This window comes from Oxyura jamaicensis, chromosome 1, assembly GCF_011077185.1.
Source record: "Oxyura jamaicensis isolate SHBP4307 breed ruddy duck chromosome 1, BPBGC_Ojam_1.0, whole genome shotgun sequence".
Classification (NCBI taxonomy): Eukaryota; Metazoa; Chordata; class Aves; order Anseriformes; family Anatidae; genus Oxyura; species Oxyura jamaicensis.
The window spans coordinates 111,628,565-111,653,020 of NC_048893.1; the positions used below are offsets into that span (position 1 = coordinate 111,628,565).

Consider the following 24,456-nt stretch of genomic DNA (forward strand, 5'->3'; position numbering starts at 1 on the left):
TATGCTGCTTATTTGCTACTGTGGTATGATCACTCCCTCAAATGAGGGCTTACACTAAGTGCTTTTTCTCAAATAATGTTCCAGCAAAACACTCTGTTTGTTTTTGTTTTGGGGAAAGAATGCCAAAATCCAGGGACAACAATATTGAGATGTTTTTACTCGAGAAGCCAACCAGAGCCATCTTTGCTCTGCCTCCATCTCATTAGCTTCTCGGCACAAAAAGCCCAGGGGCTGCTCTGACCTTGGATCGGCTCAGCTGTGCTATCGATCCCCTTCATCCCAGTGACTTCCCAGCTGGATACGGCTGCTGTGGTCTCAGCTCCACTGGCTTGGCCCATGTGCTCCCACTCCCTGGGTCCCTTTGCTGCACACGCCAGTGTTGCTACCCCTCATTTTATACCTAGTGTGCAAGGGCAAAGGGAGACCTGGGAGTCAGACCCCCTGCCCCGCGGCTGGCAGGCTCTCAGGGATGGTGTCAGGCTGCATTTTGCTTTCCCAGGTCTGCAGGGATTCCCAAGGGGCATTGAGCTGCTAGGTGTTGGGGCTGCTTCATCAGAGGCATGGGGCATCATTTAGAAGTTTCCCGACTGTCCTTCCAAACAACAGGCAATGGATCTCCCTTGATGAGGCAACACATCTACTTGGTTTTACCACAAAGCCATACAATTTGTTAAAAAGTACTCCATGCCCCGTGGGTTTGTCTCAGCACTTCTCTTGCACGTTGCAGTGTTGATGCAGAAGACAGTAACCACCATGAAGATGGCTAGTAGACAGCAAGAGTGGCAGGGCAGCAGCTCCTGCTGGAAAGTTACCCTGATGCAGGCTAATTTTCCAAGCTGGGCAGCCGCTCACTTTGTCACACAGCACGGGAGCACAAACAGTCTGCCACGTGCTCATGGAGAGAAGAACGAGACAAGCCATTTGTCTTTATTAATCTGTGCTCACGGAGCAACCTGTGTGTATCGGTACAGCCCCTCACTCCTGTCACACCGTGGTGCTGCCCCTAAACAGATGCCTGAAGAAAACTGCGTGTGTCCAGAAACCTCGTTCGCAGATGTTTCTTCTCTCCCCCTCTGCCCTCAGTTTGCTGTCACCTCTCCTGGTGCCACGTGTTTAATCGGGAGCCCCAGCGCCCAGTGCAGGTGCCCGGTCTGCTCAGCTGGCTGCAAAGTGCTGCAGGAGCCGCATGGCACCGTGGAAATACCAAGGAAGGACATCCATATTTCTTTACCCTCAGTGGCCAGGCTGCTGACAAGTTTCGCCCTGCATTGCAGATGCTCCTCAATTATTGCAATGAACCCCGCCACTAATAATTAATGAAGACTCTCTAATGCGTGTTGGGAAGATCATCCAACAAACTCAGGGAGGTGTCCTTTCATCTCTTGCTACGCTCAGCAGCTTCACAGCTAATAAGTTACAAAGCCTTAGCTTCCTTAATTTCAACAGCTACTTCCTTTTAACAGAGCAGAGGTAGACACAATGAAGGCCAGACGATGATGAAGCCAGTGATGATGCCCTGAAATGGAAGCTGTAAGAAGAGCCACGAGCTACGGTTACTGACAGTGCACAACTAAAGTCCCTCTGCTCCTAGCTGTTAATTTTGCTGCTGGCTAGGATTTGCTTAGCAGACACCTATGTCCTTTGTGCCCTTTGTAGCTGCTTAATGGCCAAAGCTGACAGCGGGCAGGGGAGTGACAGCACATGCCGCCTCGTCTTTTCGGTATGTTTAGTCTTCCAGGGGAGCACTGCTCCCAGACGTGCTCATGGGTCATTGACCACCTTAACTCGAAACCCCAACTAAATAGCTTATAATTGCAACTATTTGCATGCAAGTGCTAGACTGTAGCTACGCTATTTTTTTCCTACTGTAGATGCACGGTGCAGAATATTCAGCTCGCACTGCCTGAGCTGATGTTATGCTGGAGACCACATAAATAAGAGTTCATTGAACTGGGTTTGCTCCTTTCGCCGTGTTTTCTGCTTCACAAAATGTTGCCAAATGAATAAAATTGCTAGCACAGGGTTGCTGGCTTTTTCCTGTGAAGGAGGAAGAGGACTTTATGAAGGCGTAGTGATCTTACAAAAAGGTCAATTGGCATAATCAACAATTTAAGGTTACATCTATTATCATGCTTTCAATTTCATTACCCCAATTAGTGATTCCTCCCCCTCGGTTAGAATTGGCATTTCAGTGCACAGAGCACAGCGATTCTCATCACTCAGGTACATTTTTGAATGTACTTTATGGCCAAGATAATTTATAATATGAAAACTCAAAAGGACATTATGGTTACTTTGTTCTCTAGGCATCAGTCATGCACTTCTGTGAATTAGAAATGCATAAACTGGAACAAGGGGAATAAACATCTAATACGGAAATGGCTTGACTTGGGATGTTTACATAGTTGCTCATCTTTTTGCATTATATTAATTGAAACAAACAAGAAATATTCTGCCCAAGCTTTTAGTGACGGAGGGAGGAAAGTGAGCAAGGAAGGGGAGGGAAAAGCACGTTTCAGCAGCAGAAAGCAGAAAGAAGCCGTCTGTCATGTCTTTGCTGTTGCAAATCAAACCTCGTTCGTTTGAAACAGTTTTGTTCAGACACTACACCGAAGATCCTCTGGAGTGACTGGGGCAAAATACTGGCGTGTTCTGCTAACAGCTCTCCCAAGAGTCAGCCACGCAGGACTTGCTTTCTAGTTTTTTACTAATCGCAATTGCCTTTTCCCATTGAACCCCATATATTGCTGATATGCGGCCCATGGGGCAGCGATAGTATTGTCTCACTGCTTTTTCGTACAGAATTTAAATGTGGTCTAAGCAGATAAGTAGCAAACTGTTTATGGATGCAGAACAGAGAGCTCAATTAACCATCCTGCTTAATGAGGTATTAGTGAGTATCAGCCGAGAGCTCGAGGATATGTATGAAGTATGCTTTCACCTGCCTCTCACTCCTTGTCCTGATCAGTGCCTCGCCAAGCTGAGCTCTCAAGAATGAACAACAAGAAGCCCCACTGGGAAGCGAGGCTGCAGGATTCATTAAAGACACTGAGTCAAACCACAGGCTAGGCAAGAGCAGCAGGGTTTTCTCACCACATCCCGATAAGACAGGACCAATATTTGGCAGCCCTTGCCCTCAGGGGCTGGGTTTGGAGGTTTCCTGCCCCCTGCACAGCCTGGGCATGCATCAAAGCCCTGGAAGTGCTGTGGCCTCCGGGGATACACTGAGGGACACCGGTGTGAAACCCTTTGAAACAAGAAGCAAGGCAGGTTTCTGCTCACCGAAATGGCAAGGCCCTCTGCAAAAGCAGTTAGCAAGTTTTTGGCCGTCTCTGGGTAAGAGGTATGTTATTTAACAGCCTGCCTCAATACCAGGTGAGCTCTACAGCTGCATAATGTCATTAAAGTTTCAGCTTCTGAAGCTTTAAATACAAAGAGATGATAAACTAAATATTTAAGAGAACCTGGGTTTAGATTCCACTGACCTTCAGAAACTCCTAGTAATTTCTATAAACCGACCTACTAATTATTCATAAAAAAAAAATGCCTGAAAATAATGTAAATACAGGACTATTACTGAATTTTACAGCTGAGAAAAGAGTTAGTCTGCATGTTACTACCCTGCCACTCTGCCAAGTCCACTGAAGAACCTAACCTGCTTCTAATTGTCTTAAAACAACTTATTATTATTATTATTTTCTGGTAATTTAGGATGTAGGGGGCACTGGGCTTTTGTTTTTGTCAACTCATAGTGTCCCAGGGTTAATGCCAGACCCTTCTGTACTTCATCGCACCACAGCCGCCCAGGGACGAACTCCAGGAGAACGTATTAAATCCAAGGGTGCTTTTTTTCCTAGTGCTAAGTAACACGAGGCAGCTATTTTTAATTTCTGTGCAGCAGCAAGCGTTGAACAAGCTACATGTGACCTAGCTTGCATTTTTATGAGGGAGGATAAGAAACAAAGTTTGTAGAAACTGCACAGTGCCAGTTACCCAGACCGTGCGGCTGAAATTGGCGGATCCCATGACTTGGCCTTCTTCTCACCCTCTCCCATTGCCTTCTGTAGAGGTTTTTCATCTTTTAGGGGAAAGGTTTCTATGCTGGTCCCTATGGGAACAGCCACAATAGCTGAAAAAAAAGCTTGAGTGCTTTCTTTTCCCTCAGCTAACCAGAAAGTTAAAGGAGGGGGAGAGAGAGCAAAAGAGAGATGCTCTGCTGGGACACAAATCAAGGTGGTCACTGGTGTCCTGAAATTCCTGGAGGGAAACTTGTCCTCTCATGGTCTGCAGAGAGATCCCCAAGGGCTCAGCCCTCCAAGCTTGCCATTGTTCTTCCTTCTGTGCTTTGGAAATGCTGCCGAGGAAAACTCTGTGCTGAATAAAATGGCACTGTGGTGAGTCAGGACAGAGAACCACATCTCTTTTGTGTTCACGGATCTATTTTAGAGTTATGTTGACCTTTACAAGAACCTCTGCTTAATAACACCTCAATTAGAGATACTGGGTCAGAGAGAGAGCGCTTTCTAGCAGATGTGGAAGGTAGACAAGGCCCTCCGAAAAGTCATCAGCCATTCAACTGAAATGTCACCACTAGCCCATAGGGAAGGGAAGAACGAGGCATTATTATTGATAACGGGGGCATTATAGAAGAGAGATGAAGGAAACAGATCTAAGCATTTATTCTCTTTTAAAAGCGAGATGCTTTTGGTGAGAAGTCATTCATTCCCATCAGTTTGCAGTTAGTTGCTCTTATTTCCATCTCTATTTTAACATTTATAAGGAAAACTAAACCAAACCCAAATAATTTTATTAAAAAAGACTCAGTCAAATGAGCCGCATCTGCTCATCTGGTTACTCATACTGGAAGCTCATCAGAGCTACTCATCTGGTTAGGTCTTTAGATGCTGAGCACGTATAGCTGTTTTCTTCTCTCAGATTTTATGTCTTCTTTCCCTTCCCTCCCTCACATTCCTCTCAGCAAACTAACCATTGCTATAAGGAGAGATTTAACTCAGTGACACGGAACGGGCTACGTTAAAGTGCTTGCTTTTGTAACTCTGAGTATGCCCGTTACTAAATGGATATTTCTAGAAGCCACTGCAATTTATCTTGGTCTGTTGTCGCACTTCATGTCTCAGAAATCAAAAAGTGCTGATCCTACTTTTTCCTTGACCAGCTCCCTTTCTGAATGGTAAGTAAATATTCTTCCTTTGATAAGTGGAACGGATCCTATTTCGTGAATAAGCTGAAGGTAGGAAATAGGCCTAAGAGACACCTCTTGGATAATCCAGTCCGTATTAGTTGTGGATCCCTGGAGGTGCTCAAGGCCAGGCTGGATGGGGCTTTGGGCAACCTGGTCTGGTGGGCGGTGTCCCTGCCCAGGGCAGGGCAAGGTGGTCTTTAAGGTCCCTTCCAACACAAACCATCCTGTGAAATTATCCAGCTTCCTACCTCCAGCCAACCTCTTATACAATGGTACTTTGAATTAGCTCCATTTCTAAACTAGGTGCATAAGGGTAAAAAGGCACCAGAAGCTGAAGATGAGAACTCCAAAACTTCAGATATCTATAAATATATCAGAAAAGATACTATGCAACAGAGGCACGTCTTTCTTCTTTTGATTGACCTTCTTTTGTGTGAGCACTAACATAATAAGCTTTTCCCTATCCATCTAAATATTTGCTCTTGATTCATGCCCTAAGCTGGAGCATCCTGCAGAGCAGAGGCAGGCTCCTGCCCTCTGAGAACATGAAGAACCCTGATTTGTGTTTGAATGAGGTAAGAGCAGAGCTGGAATACATTTGCACTGGGATCTTCGTTTTGGCAGCCACCAATTATGGATCACTTGACCTGGTGACTTTAAATTCCTTTTACTGGAATATGTTCTGTATAATTACTAGCAATACAGCACTAAAATGTTTCTAGGGCAAGTGGAAAGAAAGGGTTTGGATATCTTGACTCTTTTTTTTTTTTTTTTTTTTTTTTTTTTTTCCCCTGTTAAATATCTGACAAAACTTAGGAATGCTGTGACACAAAGATCAGAGGTTGTTTTGAAGCCTCTGCTCTGTCTAAAGATGAAAAGCAAACAGGACAGAAACCCTTCTGCAGTTCAGCACTACGTTGCGACAGAGAACAAAAACAAGGAATCCAGTGGATCCAGCAATCACTGTAGCAGTGCTGTGTGGTGCACAGTGGAGGGGGTCTTACAGCACTAGCACTACCTTTCTTTTTTGGTCACACCAGCTTTCTGTAGCTGGGGTGGGAGAGAAGACTATAATGTCTGACCTTCGAGCAGAGGTAAATACTGGCACTGGTTACCTCTGTGATGTACTTCAGCCCTTCTGAAGCTGGGAGCCTTCTACATCCATCCTCTGAGCAGAACAGGAATGTAAGGAGTATACAGAGGGGAAAAGGCTCCCTGAAACCTGGCTCCCGTGCAACAGCCCAGGACCAATGAGCCCCTCCTAGATGTCTTATCTCACCTTGGCACTTGCTGTGTAAATTCATATACGTACATATATACGGAACTCCTAATGCTCTCAGCTTGTACTGGAACAAAACCCTTCACTTCTGCAAGACATCACTGAGAATTTTAGTGGGACCAATTCAATTTTTTTCTTTGCTTGTTTAATCTAAAGGGCAAAGAAATGATGCTGAACACCAAGAGTTTGCCCTTAACCTTAATTTCTCCAAGGTCTCTGAAGTAAGGGAAGGAGGTATGCTTTAAACTTCCTTCTCCCTCCACACTGCAAACTGTAATTGTTGTGGATCTTTTTAATCACATTAATTCCTTTGTCTGTACAGAGATTGAAAATTGTTAACTGATAATTAATATGTCTTTCTACCATTTAATTAAAAAGTTAACTGCCACGGGTAAGTGCCAAGTAAGACCTGAATACTATACATTTTCATATTCTTTCTCCTTTGCAAATCAAAAGCCAATAAAAGAATCAAAACCCACAGCACACTTCAGGCTTTGAAAGGTTTCGGGAATTTGACTTAAACCGAGAGAGTGGCTTTCTTTACACCTAAGTTCAGGACACTTCTAGGAATTACATCCCTCAACATTCTCTGTCCAGACTGGAGAATTGACACTTGTATTTGGGTATTGCTTTTCTTTTTTTTCCTTTTTTTTTTTTTTTTCTTTTTTAATGATAGAAGATGACTCATACTGTACAGTAAGTCATGTCATGCAAATCTCTGGAGAAAAGACTCAATTTTTCAAGATTATATTTGAAATTGTACTTGTGACACCGACAGCGGCAAGATCTTGTTGGAACCATTGGCTCATTGCTCTTGCATGGGAACAAAGGTTAGATTGTATCAAAGGCCCTAAGGCCCAGATCTTCAAAGGTATTTTGTTCCTCAACTAACCACAGCCATTAGCTTCTTAATTAAAAGGTAAAAAGGCATACTAATGGGAGCTAGGCCTCTGGAAACTGCTTTTATTCTACATTTGCAATTTTTTAGTCGGGCAAATTAGCTGGTATGTATGAACGACCAGTCACACGGTCCAGGGCTATGCTTGTTAAGTCTATTGCTATCAAGGAGCAGACCAAAGCCAATAATTACAGCATGTTCTCTGTAATAAGGTCATGTTCCAGATCCCCTTCTGTTTTCCAGTGTTCAAATGCACGTCTTTCTGAAACAGAACCTTGCCACTTGAAATCAGCATCCTTAATTTCAGCTGCAACACAGATTTCCTTTTCTGAAAGTTTGTGTAAAGTTGTTCTACCCATCTCTTGAAAAATTCATAAAACAAAAAAGAGAGAGGCATGGGTTTCACTTCAGTGTACCAATCTCAAGCACTTGGAAACTTCAGTTTCTGCAGTCACAATCAAAATTCAAATCTATTTTAGCACCAGTGGAATATGGAGCACCTTTCAAGGCACAGTCATATTTTCATTTTGATTTTTTTAGGGGGTGGGGGACAATTTGATTTGAATCAAATTTTGACTGAAAAATAGAGCAGCCTAAGGAGTTATCTCTCCCTGTGTTTTCTATCACTGCTTCTCCTGGAGTGATTCTGCAGCTAGCCATACTTCTGATAAAGCCACCCCACTTCCTAGGCACCTCCAGTGGTAGGGTTTGAAGGGAAGCAAGACTGTGCAGCTACATGTCATTGCCACAGACAAAGACTGAGTGTACAATTACTTGTTTTGTTACATCTGTGGAACATACGGTTCTCCAAGCAGGCCTCATTCACACTTGCAGAGAAGAGCCGTCTTCAGTCTTCTTGCACAGGTGAAACTCCTGGGAAGTCTGTGAGCATTTCTGCTTCAGAAGCCAGCTCAGATGCTCAGCTCTGTGTTAATTCTTTCAGGTAAGTGGGAGTAAGAGGCAGTAAAGCTGTAGTCATATGCCAGCAGACAAGATTGAATGCATAGCAGGTGCAGACATGATGAACAAGAAGGTGGTATTTTAATAGTCAATTTTCAGAATATAACGGCTCTGGAAAATAGAATAGCTTAGAACATTTTCTCTGTTTAGAAGTGTCACTACTTGGCAGTGCACTTTAGTAAAAGCTGAGCGTTGGGGCACCTTTAAGGTAAAGTATTGCTGGAGGCTAGAAAGGCTGTCAGCGAAGCCTGAAAACTAAAAAAAAACTCGAAACTAAAACCTGGTGCCATCAGATGGCATAAATGACAGAACACAAATGAAAAAGAATATTAGGGGTATCTTTATTCTAAGAAAATCCAACTTGCTGCTGCATTTAACGGTTGGACTAGATGATCGTAGAAGTTTTTCCAGCCTACACGATTCCATAACTCTATGCTTTCCAGAGCAAAAGGTATGTCAAAGTAAGCTGGCTCATAAATGAATAAGTCAGAACTCGGGTTGCACCTGGGATTAGGGTGGATCTGTGCGTCTGTGTGTGTGTATGTCCAAGAGCTGTGAAGTTCAGCAGGGCCACACTAAGAACTAGGAGAGGCACGTAGCGTTTCAGCCCCCGGTTTATATCTAGATTGCTTTAGCTGGCTGTGTAAGTTTTCTCGAGGGTATGAAAAGCAAATCTGGGAGGCAGGGACAAGACTTATTCAGAGGGAGCGAGAGAACAGGAGCACAGCTGGCACATCATATACTGGGACTGTATGCTGCAGTACATGCAAGCTGTCCCCAAAGCAGGGAGCTATCACGTGGAGGACACTGCGATCCCCCTCAGCATCACCGCTGCAGAAGAAGAGTGCTGTATTTGCAAAGAGCAAGCTCGGCACCTGGCTATGAACTGCAATTTAACACAGCGCCCTGAGAACTGAGGGACTTCCACTAGGTAATCCAGGCAGCTCAAAATGCCAGCTCACATCGACTCATGCCCTGAACTAGGACCTCTGGGCTTCCCTGGGTGCGGCTCAGTGTGCTTTGTGGAGTGCCCCCCTTGGAGCCTGTAAACTCCTCGACGCAGGTCAGAAAAGAAAAACCCTGTATATTCCCATGCTGAATCTGGTGGGAAGTGCCTTCCCTGTTAGCACACTTCTCTGTGCACACTGGAGTACAGCCTGAATTATAACTATGGGCTTTTCTGCTTGAATCTGACACATTTGTTTCAATGATGGAGAGACCAGCTCTTGGACGTAAATTAATTTTTTATGTCATATTTCACCAGCGCACATTACACATGCAGTTACAAAATGAACATGGACTACTTGCAAGCCAGCTGGCTAACTGGCAACCGGTGCAGCCAGTGGCTGTATCTGGGGAAGACACGCAGCGTCAGTGGAAGCTGAAAAGATTTTCTCTCAGCTGTCTATATCACGTACCATGTGTTTGTGAGCTCTTTGGTCAGAAGTAACCCTTTAAGAACTTTTATTTCACATTGTGCTGTGTACCCATAAGCCCACAGACCAAGGGCACTCTATTCAGAATACAAATACTAATGCAAGGTGCCAATGGTTACTTTTCACTGGAAAACGTTGTCACATAATACAAAGCTGCTTCAGGGGCTGAACTTCATCATTTTTGCTTTGCATCCTCACACCGTATTGACACTCCTGAAGCTGCAGAACAAACTGCTACTCATGCAATGAACTCTTACCATGCTTATTGCCCACTTGGTCCACTTGCTCCGAGACCTGGGACAATTAATGCCAGTTTTGTAAAATGCCAGATGCCAGTGGAGGTCCTGGTGAAATTAATATAATAGAAGATTGAAGATGATAATTTAAGTAGGGTCTTCCCGCTCACTTGCTACAGCCAGTAACCTGGGAAAGCCTAAAAAATATTTTTTAAAAAAGGGGGGACCCTGCAGCATTGTGATCCCCAATTGTAAGTGGAAGGATTTATCTGTTCATTCAGTGAGGTGATTCTTCTCCAAACACCTCATGCTGTGAACCTTTTCTTTTAAAGAACATGAATAGCTGCAGACACATCACGGGCTCAAGTTAGAGAAGATCGAATACCTGTTGAGAAACTACACAAACTGCAAATGCACCACTGTGTTTAACAGGGCAAAAGAAAGCTCATGACCTGGTGCTGGATCAATGCTCAGAGACTGATGTAGTTCTTTTTCCCTGCAAGACTGGGATCCCAGGTAACCTCACTGAAAATCAAGACGGTGAAGCCCTGATAGCTGCCTGAGATTAGGAATCGACTCTGTGACTGAGAAGAGCTACGGTGGCTTTTACCTTGCTGGGAGCTAGTAAGTTTCTCCAGAGCAAGGATAAATCACAATTTAGCATTTAATTCCTGCCCAGAAAGCAGGGCAGCCAGCTGGTACAAAATGACATTTATCAGTCTAAGTGAATGGATGTGCAAAGGCTCACTTGTCCCCCATCCTGCGCACAAAGGACAACCTGCAGCCTCTGAGCTTCTGCAGGTAACGTGGTGGAAGGCAAAGGTGGCCTCCAGAAAGGCCTCGCCACTCTTCTTCTGCTGCCCCCACCAAGGCCAGCCCTGGACAGGGGTTGTGATGAGGGGGCCACTGCAATGCAAAAAACCCTGGGTGCGCAAAGGTTGGCAATCTTGGGCTCTCCGAAATGCCACTTTAACTTTTTTTTTTCTACTTCTTCTTCTTCTTTTTATCGATTTGAGAGAAATTTGAGGGAGTTGAGTGCATTCCCAGAGCAAATTGAATCTATATTTCTTCACAGATACATGAGTCAGAGCATCTGAAATGCGTATTGCCAAATATAGTAATTGTGCTCCGTCAAAAGATGGATGCAGGCGTGGAACCGCATAATTTCCAAAGTTTTGTTTTATTATTATTATTTTATTTTTTTTGAGAAAATTATCGAAAGCACTCTTTTCCATCTTCTTTGGCAAGCAGCCCGATGAAGTAATAGTGAAGGTTTTACGGCAGTGGGGCTCGTGCCGTGGCTGACCCAGCTCAGCCGTAAGGCCGGACAAAGTTGGGTGACAAGCGCAGGACCCTGAAACTTTCCCCACTTCACCTCTGAGAGGATTTAACATTATCAGGGCACTCCGCCACACGGGCTGGGCTCCTCACCCCTCGCCTCCCACTGCGCCTGGCAGGCACAAAGCCAGCGGGCCCAGCTTCGAGACCCGTTTTGTGGACGGCGAGCGACAACCACCCAGCCCCAGCCCCTCCACCCGCCGCCATTTTGTCCCGGCCTCCCCGCCGCCGCCGGGGGGGGCCGGGGCCCCCCGAAAGGGGGGGGGGGGGGGGGGGGGGGGGGGGGGGGGGGGGGGGGGGGGGGCGCAGGGGGGCTCGGCGCCCGGCGCGTCGCTCATTGGCTGGGGCCGGGCGGGCCGGGCGCGCGGCGCCGCTTCTTAAAGGGCGACGCGGGGCGGCGGGCGCGCGGCGCGGTGCGGGGCGGGTGCTGCCGGCGGGGCGCGGGCGAGATGAGCGAGGTGGGTGAGCGGCCGGCGGGGGTCGGGTGCGGGGGCTGTGTGTGCGCGCCTGGGGGGCGGCTGAAACCCCCATCTTCCGTTAAACCGTCTCCTGATGAACCTCCACAGGTGGGTGCGCGCGCCCCCGAGGCATGAACCGGTGCGATGCTTGATGCGCGCCGCTGGGCGCTAAGTTAAGGAGCAGCCCCGCGCCTTGGAGGGGTGTTGGTGGCCCTGCGCAGGGACAGGGCGCGTTGTCAGCTGTGTGGGCTCACAGGGAAAGCGCCCCGCTTGCACTTGGTGTGAACTTCATAAGTATTGTCCTGGCGGGGGGTTGTAATTAAGGGGGGAAAAGGCAAGCAGTGCCAAGCGTGCAAGGATCGCGGCGTGCTTGTAAATAAATAAGGTGAAAAATGTCATGCTTCTTTTTTCAGTGGAAGCGTTCTTGGGGCAAACTGGTGTTTTTTCTTAAAAGTGTACTCAGGCAGGGTGGCTACTTGGCAGTCAGTGGATCTGGTGCCTGGTGGAGGCAGCTAGCAGAATCCCGGGTTCCCTAGTGCAGCTTTTTGGGGGATCAGGAGAGACACCTGCAATTACACTGTGTCCAGCGCCTGTTTCTGGGGGCTAGCTCCTGTCACAGGAGACCTGCTGCTGCTTTAACAAGTGGGTACTCCTTTCTTAGCAGCCTGCAGAAAGCACACAGCAATGCCAAGTAAGTTCCGGCTGCAGGTACGGTGCAGATGTTACACTCGGTGCATTTTTAGGTAAGTGACTGGAAGAGTAAACCTGAGGCAGATGGAGAGCGGTGTAGCAGCGTGGTCGCCGGCTAAGAGACTTGTGAGGAGCAGCTTGCCTTTTGGTCTGCAGGTCTGGCTAAACGGGGCACGCGGAGGAAATCCTCACCGTGCTTTTCTGCAGCTGGTGGAGATCAGACGGTCCAGGTGTAATGCAGCACGCTTTCCATGACCTCTCCTTGCTCCTGCCTGCATTTGAATCAGCGGGATAGAGTTCATGCAGTAGGCTTTTAAAGCAACTGTACTTTGCCACTCACACTGGCTACTCCTTTAAGATAGCATTTTTTGGGGCAAAAACCTGAAGAGGAATGGTAGGGGGATGCTGCTGTGCTTGCTGCAGCTGTGCAAGGCACTGTTAGGCTACAGTCCTGTGCCCGGCTGTGTTTGCTCAGTAATTACCCCTTGATAGTTTGAATTATATTGCTTGCTTTGTGCACGGTAAGTCCCAATAAATATCAAGATCACAGCTAATACCAGCTTGGGGGCTCTCTATTTGTAACGTGCTTCCCAGTGCCTAACAGAGTAGATTCCCAGCACACCTCCAGAGCCAGAAATGATGCCTCTGGTGCAGCACTGAGCCCCATACAGGTGAGACTTAGGACTGAAGACACTGGCTGCACTCTTATCGTCACTGTCATTCAACAGATAACATTAGAGTGTTTATCGCCCACAGCTCCAGTGAAGAAAAGCTTCCTTGCTGTTACTTGCCTGCCAGCTGTTACTCAAAAGACCATTCTGTTCCCAAAGGGCAGGGGAAAGCAACTGGACACGACCAAACCACCTCGGTATGAAAGACTGCTTAAATACCGAGGCAAAAAAAGATCAGCAGAAAGCAAGCTCCTTAGCCATCTGTTTGCTGTCTTTGGTGGCGGTTTTGGTGGATTTTGCTTGTAATGCTGTAACTGAAAAATATTTTGATTTTTCTCTGTCCTGATCTGCTGGAAAATCTGAGGACAGTGATTAAAAAGGGCTCCTCTAGAGCCCTTTGGAAAAATTATCTGAAAGTGGTGCTGAGATGGTGAGAAGGTTTTTGCTTATGTTAATAATTGTTAGGACTTGAATGGAACTTAAAATGCGGTTGTAGAAGCCTCTGAAGGGGGCTTTCAGATCGCTTGGAAGTTACTGAGACTTTTCATGGTTTCTTATTTTACTGCCTCCAGCTAAATTATTTCCTGTTTATGGATGGTGATTACCAGTCTCCTGATGAAGAAAGCTGAAAAGAAAGCAGCTGTTAATCTGACTATAGTACTTAATTTTTTAGTTTCAGAACGGATAAAGAATTTTCTTCTGCAGGGAAAAAAAAACAAAACACTTAATCTGCAGTTTGTCTGAATGTTTACGATGCTCTGACTGCCAGGCAAAGCTCTGGCACTGTAAATGGTCACAGGGAAGCTGAGATATAAGGGCTTACCTAGTAGTATTGTGCAAGTGTCCAAATGAATTTAGTGCTAGATGCATCTTGGTTTGAGCTGGAGATGGTTCACGTAGCTGCATGGGAGCTTCTCAAACTTCATTAAGTACTGAAATGCATTTTTAGGTGTTGAAGTAACTTGGAAAATCTGTCCTCAAATAACCGAGGAGCCTTTTCTCTAGGTCTGTAGGTGTTTTCCTTCATCTTTAATGAGCCTAGAGAGAACGGCAATGCTGTAAAATGTCAGCTACTGTCAGTGAGTGTCTAGGAGGCAGGTGCAGCCTTTCCATTAAAGATCTCTGGTCACCTAGGATGAACTGGGGGAAGTGATCTTGGGTACTGGCTTCACAGAAGAATGCCAAATCCCTATTCACAACCACCAGTGAGCCTCTAGACTCAACAGTGGCATAAGCTTGATTCACCTGTAACAATCCTGTCATCTTATCACTGATCTAACTATCTGATGCTCTGGGTACGGTGTCTGGTCTTGGTGACTGTGTTTCTCTGGCATGAAGGCTCACAAGAAAGATTTTTACAACTTCACACAAACATTTTTACAACATTCATTGCCACACCTGCCCCCTTCACTGAATGACTCTGGCTTTTGGAGTCAGATCTGGACTTGGGAAGGAGCACATGCAAGTGATATGGTGTAAACAGCCCTGGATGATGTTCCTGTGGCTCAGGGATGAAGCACATGCATAATGAGACTGCCTTGTTGGATGCATTTGTTTCCTTTTGATATCAAAGTGTTTCCTAACAATTAGAGAGTTGGAGTGGTGTTCTTGGGACAGGGGAGGAGTTCAGCTTCAATGTGTAATCTTCAGGGGACCCATTCAGGAAAAATACCTAATCAGTGCATGCCCCAGGCACCTGTGGCTTAGGGGAAGAATATGCCTTGGAAAAGCCTTACACAACCTGACAGAAGTGCTCTCCTGATTGCCAGGGTGCTGATGTGCCCACCTAAGGCAGGATTTGAGGCAGCAACTCTGTATATCGGGGGAGCAGTCTAGCTACCAGAGAGCAGCAGGAATATTCCATCTTGTCTTCTGGAGCAGACACCAAGCAATGGGGCTCATCTAATTTGTAAGTCATCAGAAGAGCGCAGTCTGGGGTCTGACTCTGTGGAATGCTTAGGTCTCTTAGCTGGGGACTTGATCTGTGAGTCAATGCTTTTCTCTCACACTTTGAATAGAGACAACCCCAGCTTGTGCAGCAAGCTTCACGTTGTCTTACATTCCCTCTGGGCTCTTGAATTCTGCACCAAGTGCTGTGTTGTGCCCACCTCCTAAAGGATCACAAAGGGTGTGTGGCTGTGTGACCTGTGATGGGGATGTGCAGGGTATTTCTGGCTCATCAGCTGTCAGCTCAAATCCTGTAGAACATGCCTAATGGCTCACATCTGCAGCTCAAAGCACTTAACTTGCATATTTTGGTGCTCAGATCGCCTTCAGGTAGGCAGCCAGGCAGTCTAATTGGCAAAGATGGAGGCACCACTGGAAATGTGATGTGCCATTACACAGGGGTCAAAGACTCTTCTGAAGGCTGAGCTTCACCCACCTTTGGGCTGGGAGGAGACACTTGCCCCCAAGGCAGTCTCTGCGGCTGTCCTCAAAACTGGTGGCACTACATGTCCTGGTGGTATGGGCATGTCCCCCACCTGGCAGAGCAACATAAGGTTTCTGCTTCCTTCCAGGTTGAGGGAGAACCTGGAATATGTTTCCATCACTCCAGACAAGTACTCTTGCCAAGAGGCTGTTACAGAAGGAGAGGAATGTGGCCAAGAATGAAATGCTAGGCAGATGTGGAGGTTTCTGCCTGAAACTGTAGCTGGATCAGGTAGTTAAGTGGGAAAACTGTGCCTCTTTCATGGATTGCTCTCCTGAATGTGGCTTAATATATTCCACTGAAATGGTGGAAGACTTGTAGGGTCTTGGGACCACATGCCTTTAAATACTGAAGTGAAGGTTGTAGCACCAATAATCCTGATAGCAGTAAATCCAAAAACTGGTGTTTGTAGGGGGACAATATGCCATGTTTGTTCAAAGCAACTATTGTTTTCTTCCAAGGTGCCTGCAGTCCTGCAGGGAATCTGAGCAAGCCAGACTTCTGTGGTGTGTGGGGGAAGATGACGCCCTTCTGTATGCATTTTTTTTCAGATACTGTGGAGACTCCCAGCTGTTAAACTGCCAGCTTTGCGAAGGGTATAACCACAGCAGCTACACAACTGCATAGCTCTGGAGTGTGGCAAGAGCATGGCAGGGTTGAGGAGGAAACTCTGCAGCTGTTGTAGGATGGGGGTGGGATAGGGAAGGCGCATGAACATCAGTTTTTAATTTTAGCTCTGATCTATTTATTAGCTGGGTGGTAAATTGCAGCTCAAAAGAGGAGGAAGAAGGGAGAACAATAAGTTTTTATCTGTCACTTTGCCCACTCCTTCCATCAGAGTGGATTCAGTGGGATAAGGCATTTTCTAAAATAGCACTTAGAAATGAGGTTGGAAGTTAATCTCCTTAATTTGGTGAAGCTGGCAGATGCACTCTTTAGAAAGAATTATGTTAGTATTCTTGCAATGTGTGTAATGCCAACAGATTAAAACAATGCTCTAATAAAGGACAGTTAGCTTTGGAAGGATGCTTCAGATCATATTTCCTTGTAAGAGTAACTCAAAAACTGCTGCATTTGTGGAATGGGAACGCTCCATCCAGTACTTCAGTATGAAGATTAATAGAATATTGTTCCAGGCTGCAAAAGCATATTACTTTCTAGTCAGATGTCCCTAAATCTAATATATTGGCCAGCTTACAGGAATCATCTTCCAACAGTTTCTACACTGGATCATGCTCATGATTACCCGTGCCATATGGTAGTAGGCCACCACTGTTCCTGCTGAAGTTAACCGCTATCAAAGCTTGCTGGATACTTCATTATTGACTTTAATAAAATACTTCATTTCCAGGCCAGTGTTGCTATTGTCTGTCTTGCTTTTTTTTTCCTTTTTTTTTTTTTTCTTAGAGATGATTTGGAAGATGTCTCATTGTTTACAGGTTTCCTCTTCTCTACAACTACACTACAAAAGAACTTGTAATAGAGTGGCTAGACCTAGACATGGGGTACGTAAATCATGAGACACCCACTTCTTGGCTGAAGAGGACTGGGAGAAGGCTGTGTGCATCATAGGAAAGCTATGCCTTCCTTCATACTGTCAGTTGCAACAGAGCCTTAAAATCAGAGCCATGTAGCACTTAAAAGGATCCTACGCCTTGCAGAGAATAATGGAGATGAGTAACAGTCTCCTTTTTCTAAGAAAAGGTGTTCTGTGTTTTTCTCAGCAGTTTGGACACTGGTTTAACAAAAATAGACATGCTAAATAAACAGAAACCAGGTAAAAATAACTAACATCCTTCTTCCCTTCTACTTATAATAGTGACAATTATTCATTATTTCTCTTATGGAAACAGATGCAAGAGATCATATAGCCTAGTTGTCTCTTGTTAGGAAAATGAATGGTAGTCTTCATGGAGTAAGCTCAGAGCAAGCAACTTTAGAAGAGCTGCACTTGTAAAACTTGTTTTTAATGACAGGATTTGGGGGGCTCACAATAAATCCCCACTCCATGTCTCTAGCCTGGTCTCAGGGGGAGGTCTTCACTTGGGGAACCTGTGCAAGTGTCACCTAGACCAAGTTCAGCTGGTGTTTTCTCATCTGCTCTGTTCATAGTCAGTGGCATACAGCCTCATTTATGCGCCAGCATGGAGCTCGGAGGAAGAAGCACAACTTCAGTCAGAAGTGAAAATTGTCTGCCTGCATGCCTTGAATGCTAGTTACAGCTGAGTTGTCTTTCCTCTTGAAAAGTATTGTTTTACAGACACTGAACGTTCCTACATTACCACCTCAGTATGCAGTGCATGAAACGTGACCCGCAGCAGAGGTGTAGCTGATACTGTGAGTACAGCGACAGCAGGCAGGATGGTGGTAGGGACCTGTTGTTAGAGCTGAAAGTAAAAAACAAAGGGTGGGGAAAAGCTGTTAAAGGTGGTGTCCTTCTGACTTCAGAGATTCCCAGATTAGAGACCTCAAACTGGTGAGGAGGGTTGTGCTGGGTCATCAGGTGGGAGAGCTGCAGATTCTTTTGTGTGGGGCGAGCACCAGCTATGGCAAGGCATGTGCAAGCAATTGTGTATTTAGTGTCACAAACAGGGTCTTGGTGCCCAAGTGCCTGTTGGAGAGGAGGTGCAAGCTGCTTTGTTACGGCCCTTATTTGCTGCTCTTTGGCTGGCTGGTTTGATTCTAGCTGCGCTGTGGAGCCAGCTGCCTGACAGTGCCAGCAGGACCAGAAAAATGCCGTAGCAGAACCAGATAAACGGGAAGCAAATGTTCAGGCTATAATGGCCTAAACTCACAGGCTGTATGCTGCTGTGCATGTGAGCAGGGGAAGGTTATGTGTTGGATCACCAAATAACACAGCTGTCCTAAAAACGGAGAAGAGTGAAGACCTGCAGGGATCCTGGCTAGCTATATGCTGATGTAGATGCATTTGTAGGGATTTTAGGTGCCTTCTGTCATCACCAGAAAAGGTGCAGTTCAGAAATGCCCAAGTAAACGCTGACCAGACCTATCCATGGAAACAGGACAACTCTTGGGGCAGTGTTGTGCTTAAGTTTGTTAATCTTGCCAACAGTTAGTAGGCTCTTTCCAAGAGAATTGGTGAGACAGCTGAAATGCTCCTGTTATATCAGCATCTCTAGCAGGAACTAGTAGGTTTTTATGTGAGAAGCACCATTTGATAGAAAGTGCCTTAGTTTTGTAGGGGATGGAAGAGTAGTTTGAGGGATTGCACAGCTTCATAACCCCTGGAGAGAGCACTGGAAAGCAGACAGTACCTGCTGCTAGTGCCTGGGGATGCTTTCCATCTGCATCTACCCCTCGAGACATCCAAAATAAGTTTTCCAAGACAGCACATATCATGGCCATTAATCTGCCTTGACGGTGCTTTGTTCTCTACAAATCTAACACTAGAGGGATTACCAAGCACTGAAATTGTAGTTGGTGGCATTCTGACTACGTAAGAAGATAAATTTCAAGGAAAAGATTATCAAGATCATGATAACTAACTCCTAAGTTGGTGCAAGATGGGTATAAAGTAGATGAGACAAAGCTGAATAGATCTGAAGACATCTTTGATTCCTTGAGGATTTTAGTGAGATCAGACCTCTTCCTAATAACATGCAGGATATGAACATGTGAGGATCTTTTTATAGATATGGCAATACTTTCCCACAAAAAGTTTGTCCTTAGTGGATTAACGTTTCCGAGCCAGACATATTCAGCTGATTCAAGTCTGACCAGACCCTACTGCCCACATACTGCTTTACATGACCATCTCTACAAAGAAGCAGTGTGTGTTTCAGCAAAGCCCTCAGTATGCACTAGGGTGAAGTTGTGTTGAAGAGAGGAAAGTGTGCCCTCTTCTACTAGAGGGTGGGGGAACTGGGCTTTGGATGTGCAAGGTAGGCTTATCTTTATAAGGGACTCACCATTAAATCAGCCAAGGTGAGCGTAGGCATCAGTAGGTGGATGCAATATGGTTGTGTGAGGGAGAGAAGCTGGCCTGAGGTAAGCCAAAATGTGTAACACCTAGCTAAATAGGAAAATGTGACAGTGCTCAAGTCCAAGTATCGGGTGGAGCAGTAGGGGACAGGTACAGAGACAGAAAAACAGTTCTTATAAAGATCACAAGCATGCCTTTCATCTGATTTCTCATGCTTTTTATTCTCTACTTCTAATGGTATAAATAATGAGACTACTGCTGTCTCTACCTTCCCACTGCAGCAAATATGCTTCTCTTTTAAATCCCCATGATTAAACTATTTTTAGTTTAAAATACTGAATATTCTGCATATTGAATTTTTAAGCAGAATTTCAACGCTAGTTGAAATACTCTGTACAATGTCTTTTATTGGAGCTTGAGATACTGTGTGATGTTCAGGAAAGAAATCTGAGCAACACTGAAAGCCAATTCCTTGAATTCCTAACATGTATTAGTGAAATGTGAGGTGAAGGGAGATAGAAGATGGAAACTGCTACAAATTAGGCTAGGCAGATCGCTTTCTGGAAATGGTGGAAAAATAAAACATGAAGCTTCATAGCTACTTCATACGTATCACTACTCCACTCAGATCTGACAGATAACTCGGCAATAGAAAAGAGAGCAAGCACATTGTTGGCTTGGCACACTTTTGAAATGCATGTGCCAGCACACGTGTGCTGCAGTTTAAGCAGGTCAGCCAAACGCCTAAGGCAGGCCAACTTCATGCCAATTTTAATTGTCCAGTCAGACGTGGCCAGCTATCACTTCAGCTCATTTCCCAAGCCATGGGACAGCGCTGGCATCCACGCCAAGCCAAAGGAAGCTCTCACGTAAGATTGCAGGAGCTGGTGCAGTGATTTCTTAGTTCTGCCTTGTATTGCTTGCTTTGGCTGAAAGCTTGGTGCACTTGGTGCACATCCTGGAGTTAGGCTTATGACACAGATCTACAAATGCAAAAACATAGTTACCTAAGTATCTAGCATCAATAGTATGAATTGCAAAAAAATAAATCTTGCAAATCTGAATTCTAACTATCCTTTGTGGTCATGTCATGTAAGACTTAAATTAATAGATGTTTTTGTCAGACTGCAGGGTGTCAGGCAGTACAAAGCTGGATCTAAATGAGTGTTGTAATCTGCTTTCTGCATGAAACTTCTCTAAGGAATGTATTTTCTATCTAGTCACAGGATGGGTCTGTGAGGATATTAATAAAATGAATGCATGGCTTTATTTCCTGGAGGAGCACATTAAAGTCCTCTTTTTAGTGTCTTTGTATGATGGGTTGTCATATCTATGTGTTAGTAAGGTGAAAATGTCTAGCTGGGTAACATTTTTCTTCCACTTCATACGCAAGGCACAAAGTGCAGAACGGACCTTGGTACATAACGGGAGACTGACGATGGAGTGACAGAACTATTTGCAGTGGAGAAAATGCAAATTTTCATTGAACTTGCATTGGAAGTCACAGTACTGTAGAGGGGGAGCGTTTGAAACAACGTGGTGGGGAAGCTTTTGGTGAATCTGTTTGGCCAGATTTGAAAAAGTGGATTTGAGCCAGCAATGTGCACTCGCAGCCCAGAAAGCCAACTGTATCCTGGGCTGCATCGAAAGCAGCATGGCCAGCAGGACAGGGGAGGTGATTCTGCCCCTCTGCTCTGCTCTTGTGAGACCCCACCTGGAGCAGGGGGGTACAGCTGGGGCCCCAGCACAAGAAGGACATGGGCCTGTAGGAGCAAGTCCAGAGGAGGGCCATGAGGATGTTCAGAGGGCTGGAGCACCTCTCCTGTGAAGACAGGCTGAGGGAGATGGGGTTGTTCAGCCTGGAGAAGAGAAGGCTCTGGGGAGACCTTACAGTGGCCTGCCAGTGCCTAAGGGGGGCCTGCAGGAAAGCTGGGGAGGGACTCTGTGTCAGGGAGTGCAGTGACAGGACAAGGGGTAACAGCTTTAAACTAGAAGAGGGTGGATTTACATTAAATATAAGGAAGAAAATCTTTACTGTGAGGGTGATGAAGCACTGGCACAGGTTGCCCAGAGAAGCTGTGGATGCCCCATCCCTGGAGGTGTTCAAGGCCAGGCTGGATGGGGCTTTGGGCAACCTGGCCTGGTGGGAGGTGTCCCTGTCCATGGCAGGGGGCTGGAACTAAATGATCCTTAAGATCCCTTCCTACCCCAACCAGCCTGTGGGTCTGTGATTTCCCCTGGCCTTATTCCAACGTTAGGGCACTACAGGAACTGGAGAACATTTAGTCCTAGAGCAGATGAACTTGGTGAGTCTGTGCTCGGTCCAGGGAGCTTGGGAACTACCTACAGCGACACTGAAAATTGCTTTCTTAATTTCTCTGCTGCTATTAATAATGGAGCTGATAGTAGCATCAATTTCACTGAGCAGATGCAGGGTCATGGGAACTTCTGATATGTGGAAATCCCTATTTTCCAGCTAGCTCTTGGACAGAGCTAGTGATCTAGCTTTTTTTTTCTGCCTTCTGTGGATGAACACGTATGATTGCTGTCCCTGACGCTTGGCAATCAAAGTGACCTTGTGCATCACCCTGTTCATTCTCCTTAGTGTGGTGGGTTTATTTCTAATCGCTTGGCTGCCGTTTAGACTCGCAGTGCCAAGGCAGCTTTGTTCTGAGCTGTATCACACTCGGAAAAAAGCAGCTCCCCCAGAGTTTCAGCGGGCCGGTTTCAATACAGGTTTGAACAATGCAGGACAAATCCTCCATCGAATGTAGTCCAATTTCAAGGCTGCTTCAGCTGCCAATTCAGGGTTCCCTGTGCAGGGATCCCCTGGTGGCACGGGGCCAAAGATAACAGGTCTGCGTCATCCCTCTGTGCGGCCGGCCCCTGGGCAGGGTGCGCTGCCAAGGCTGCAGCATGCTCTCTGTCCGTGTCTGGCGATTTCCCCGCTGCTGGAATGGCAAAGGGCTCTGGGGATGCTTGTGGTAGCTGTTTGTGACCACGCAGGCTGCCCGGGGAGGGGTAAAGCAATGCATAAACGTCCGTGCTGCTTCCTCTTGCTGTCATCTTGAAAAATCAGAAGGCTTTGCCCTACGGCGGGAGCAAAAGTTGCTTTGTATGGCAACTGGAAACTGCCGTAATTAATACCTTTTCAAAACCCAGCTGGCCAGTTCTAGCAGGCTGTAATAACATCTGTAATAAGACTAGTAACATCTGTTTACCTCTGAAATATATAGGGAAATGGAAAGAGAGAACAAATTTGGTTTGAACTGTACAGCTGGAAATAAAAAAGCCAACAGCAAAAAGACCAGAACTTCTGCAGACTGGGGAGACGCATACACAGTCTGTTTTAATAATGTTAAAGTCGATATGATCAGATATGAAGCAATTTGTCAGCGCAGACTTTTGCCATTAATAACCAAGCTGTCCCTTGAAGACAGCCTCTAACTCAATTACAGCTGGGCTTGTATCTCAGTGAATTAAATTACCCTGAATTTCAGAAGGGTTTGGAAGAATGAAATATAAAGTAAATACTTGTTAAAAAAAAAAACAAAAAAAACACCATCCATAATCAGTTATATCATGCCTGAGCAAGGAGCCTGACCCCTTAATTGGTTTAGGGCACTCTTCATATCCAGGGATGCTAATATTAAAGGGTACCCAGGGTCCCTTCTGTATCCAAAGACGTGATCCCCAAGGTTCTGAATTGCTCCTAATCAAGTGCCACAGTCAGCTGCCATTATCTGTCTGCTCTGCCTGCACAGACGGCCGAGGCTTACAGCTGAGGCATGCTATTTGAACACGACTAGACCGCCTCTGTGAGCTGTTTTGGTACTGCCTGGTTGCATGGACGCAGCCCCTCAGGTACTTTGTGTTGCTCTGTGTTTTGTTCCATTGCCAGGTAGAGATTTCTAGGAGGTAATGCAACATCACAGGGAGATGCAGATCCGTGTTGAGCTGACCAGTGATTAAATTTTGGGGGATCTATGCAGCAAACAAAATATTTCACATCAGGAACATTAAAATAATTTAAAATTTAAAAATTTTAATGACTCCAAACCATTTTTTGATTAGATTAGAACACCATGGCTTCCAAATCCTTTTTATCAATAATTTTTGATTCATCTACAGTCCAGCTCTTCAGGAGAAACCCAGTTCGGAATAAAAGTAACTGCCCAAATCCTTGTGGGATGTAAAGAGAGGCTTTTCCAGCAGTGCTGGAACAGATCACCCAGAGAGGGTTTGGATTCTCTGCCCTTGGAGGTTTGCAGGACTTGGCTTAGCATAGAATTGGCAGTGTTCCCCCTTGGGGTGTGCGTGGGGCCAGGGACTAACAGAGGTACCTTCCAGCCCTGATTACAAGACTGAAATGCTGCTGCCTTCCAGCTGTACTCCCTCATCTTTGAGCTGGGGCTGTGGCATAAGATGATAGTGGTTCCCACTGTGCTTTAGAGAAATACAGAGAAAAAAAAAAGTTTCTTGAATGTTTCAAAGCAAGGTATGGTTTAGTACTCAGAAGGAAGCACTGACCTGCTCAGATTTTCAGTTCCCAGACCCAAATTGCAGTTCTTTCTCCCCACGTTGCAGGCTGCTGCCAGTTCTGTTGGAGTGAAACAGCTGTGGGTGGGAGATGTCAATTACATTACTGAAGTGATCAAAAGAGACAATTAAGCTCCATATTTATTTATTTATTTCAGCTGGATCATTTCAATGATTGTTTTCAGCCCAGCTTTGCAGAAATCTTACTTTTCACTGCAATAATTGTAGTGCTGCTGTTTTCTGAATGACCTTGCAAACAATTGTGTCCAGAAAAATGAAGCCTTGGGGATGGAGGGGTGTGGCTGGAGTGGGCCGGACAGGGAAGTGGGAGTTCTCAAGGCTGGTTTCCTGCCTCAAACAGCCCTTTCTAGGAC

The 24,456-nt window shown here is 45.7% G+C and overlaps 1 protein-coding gene across 1 annotated transcript in view; it reads left to right on the plus strand.

Annotated features, from left to right (window-relative positions):
* Positions 1-11,722: 11,722 nt before the first annotated feature.
* Positions 11,723-24,456, plus strand: part of PCP4 (Purkinje cell protein 4) — a 54,306-nt gene continuing 41,572 nt past the window's right edge. The window contains exon 1 of the mRNA XM_035315827.1: positions 11,723-11,808. Within this exon, the coding sequence (XP_035171718.1) occupies positions 11,800-11,808 (9 nt within the window). The 5' untranslated portion in view covers positions 11,723-11,799. The remainder of the gene's footprint in view (positions 11,809-24,456) is intronic.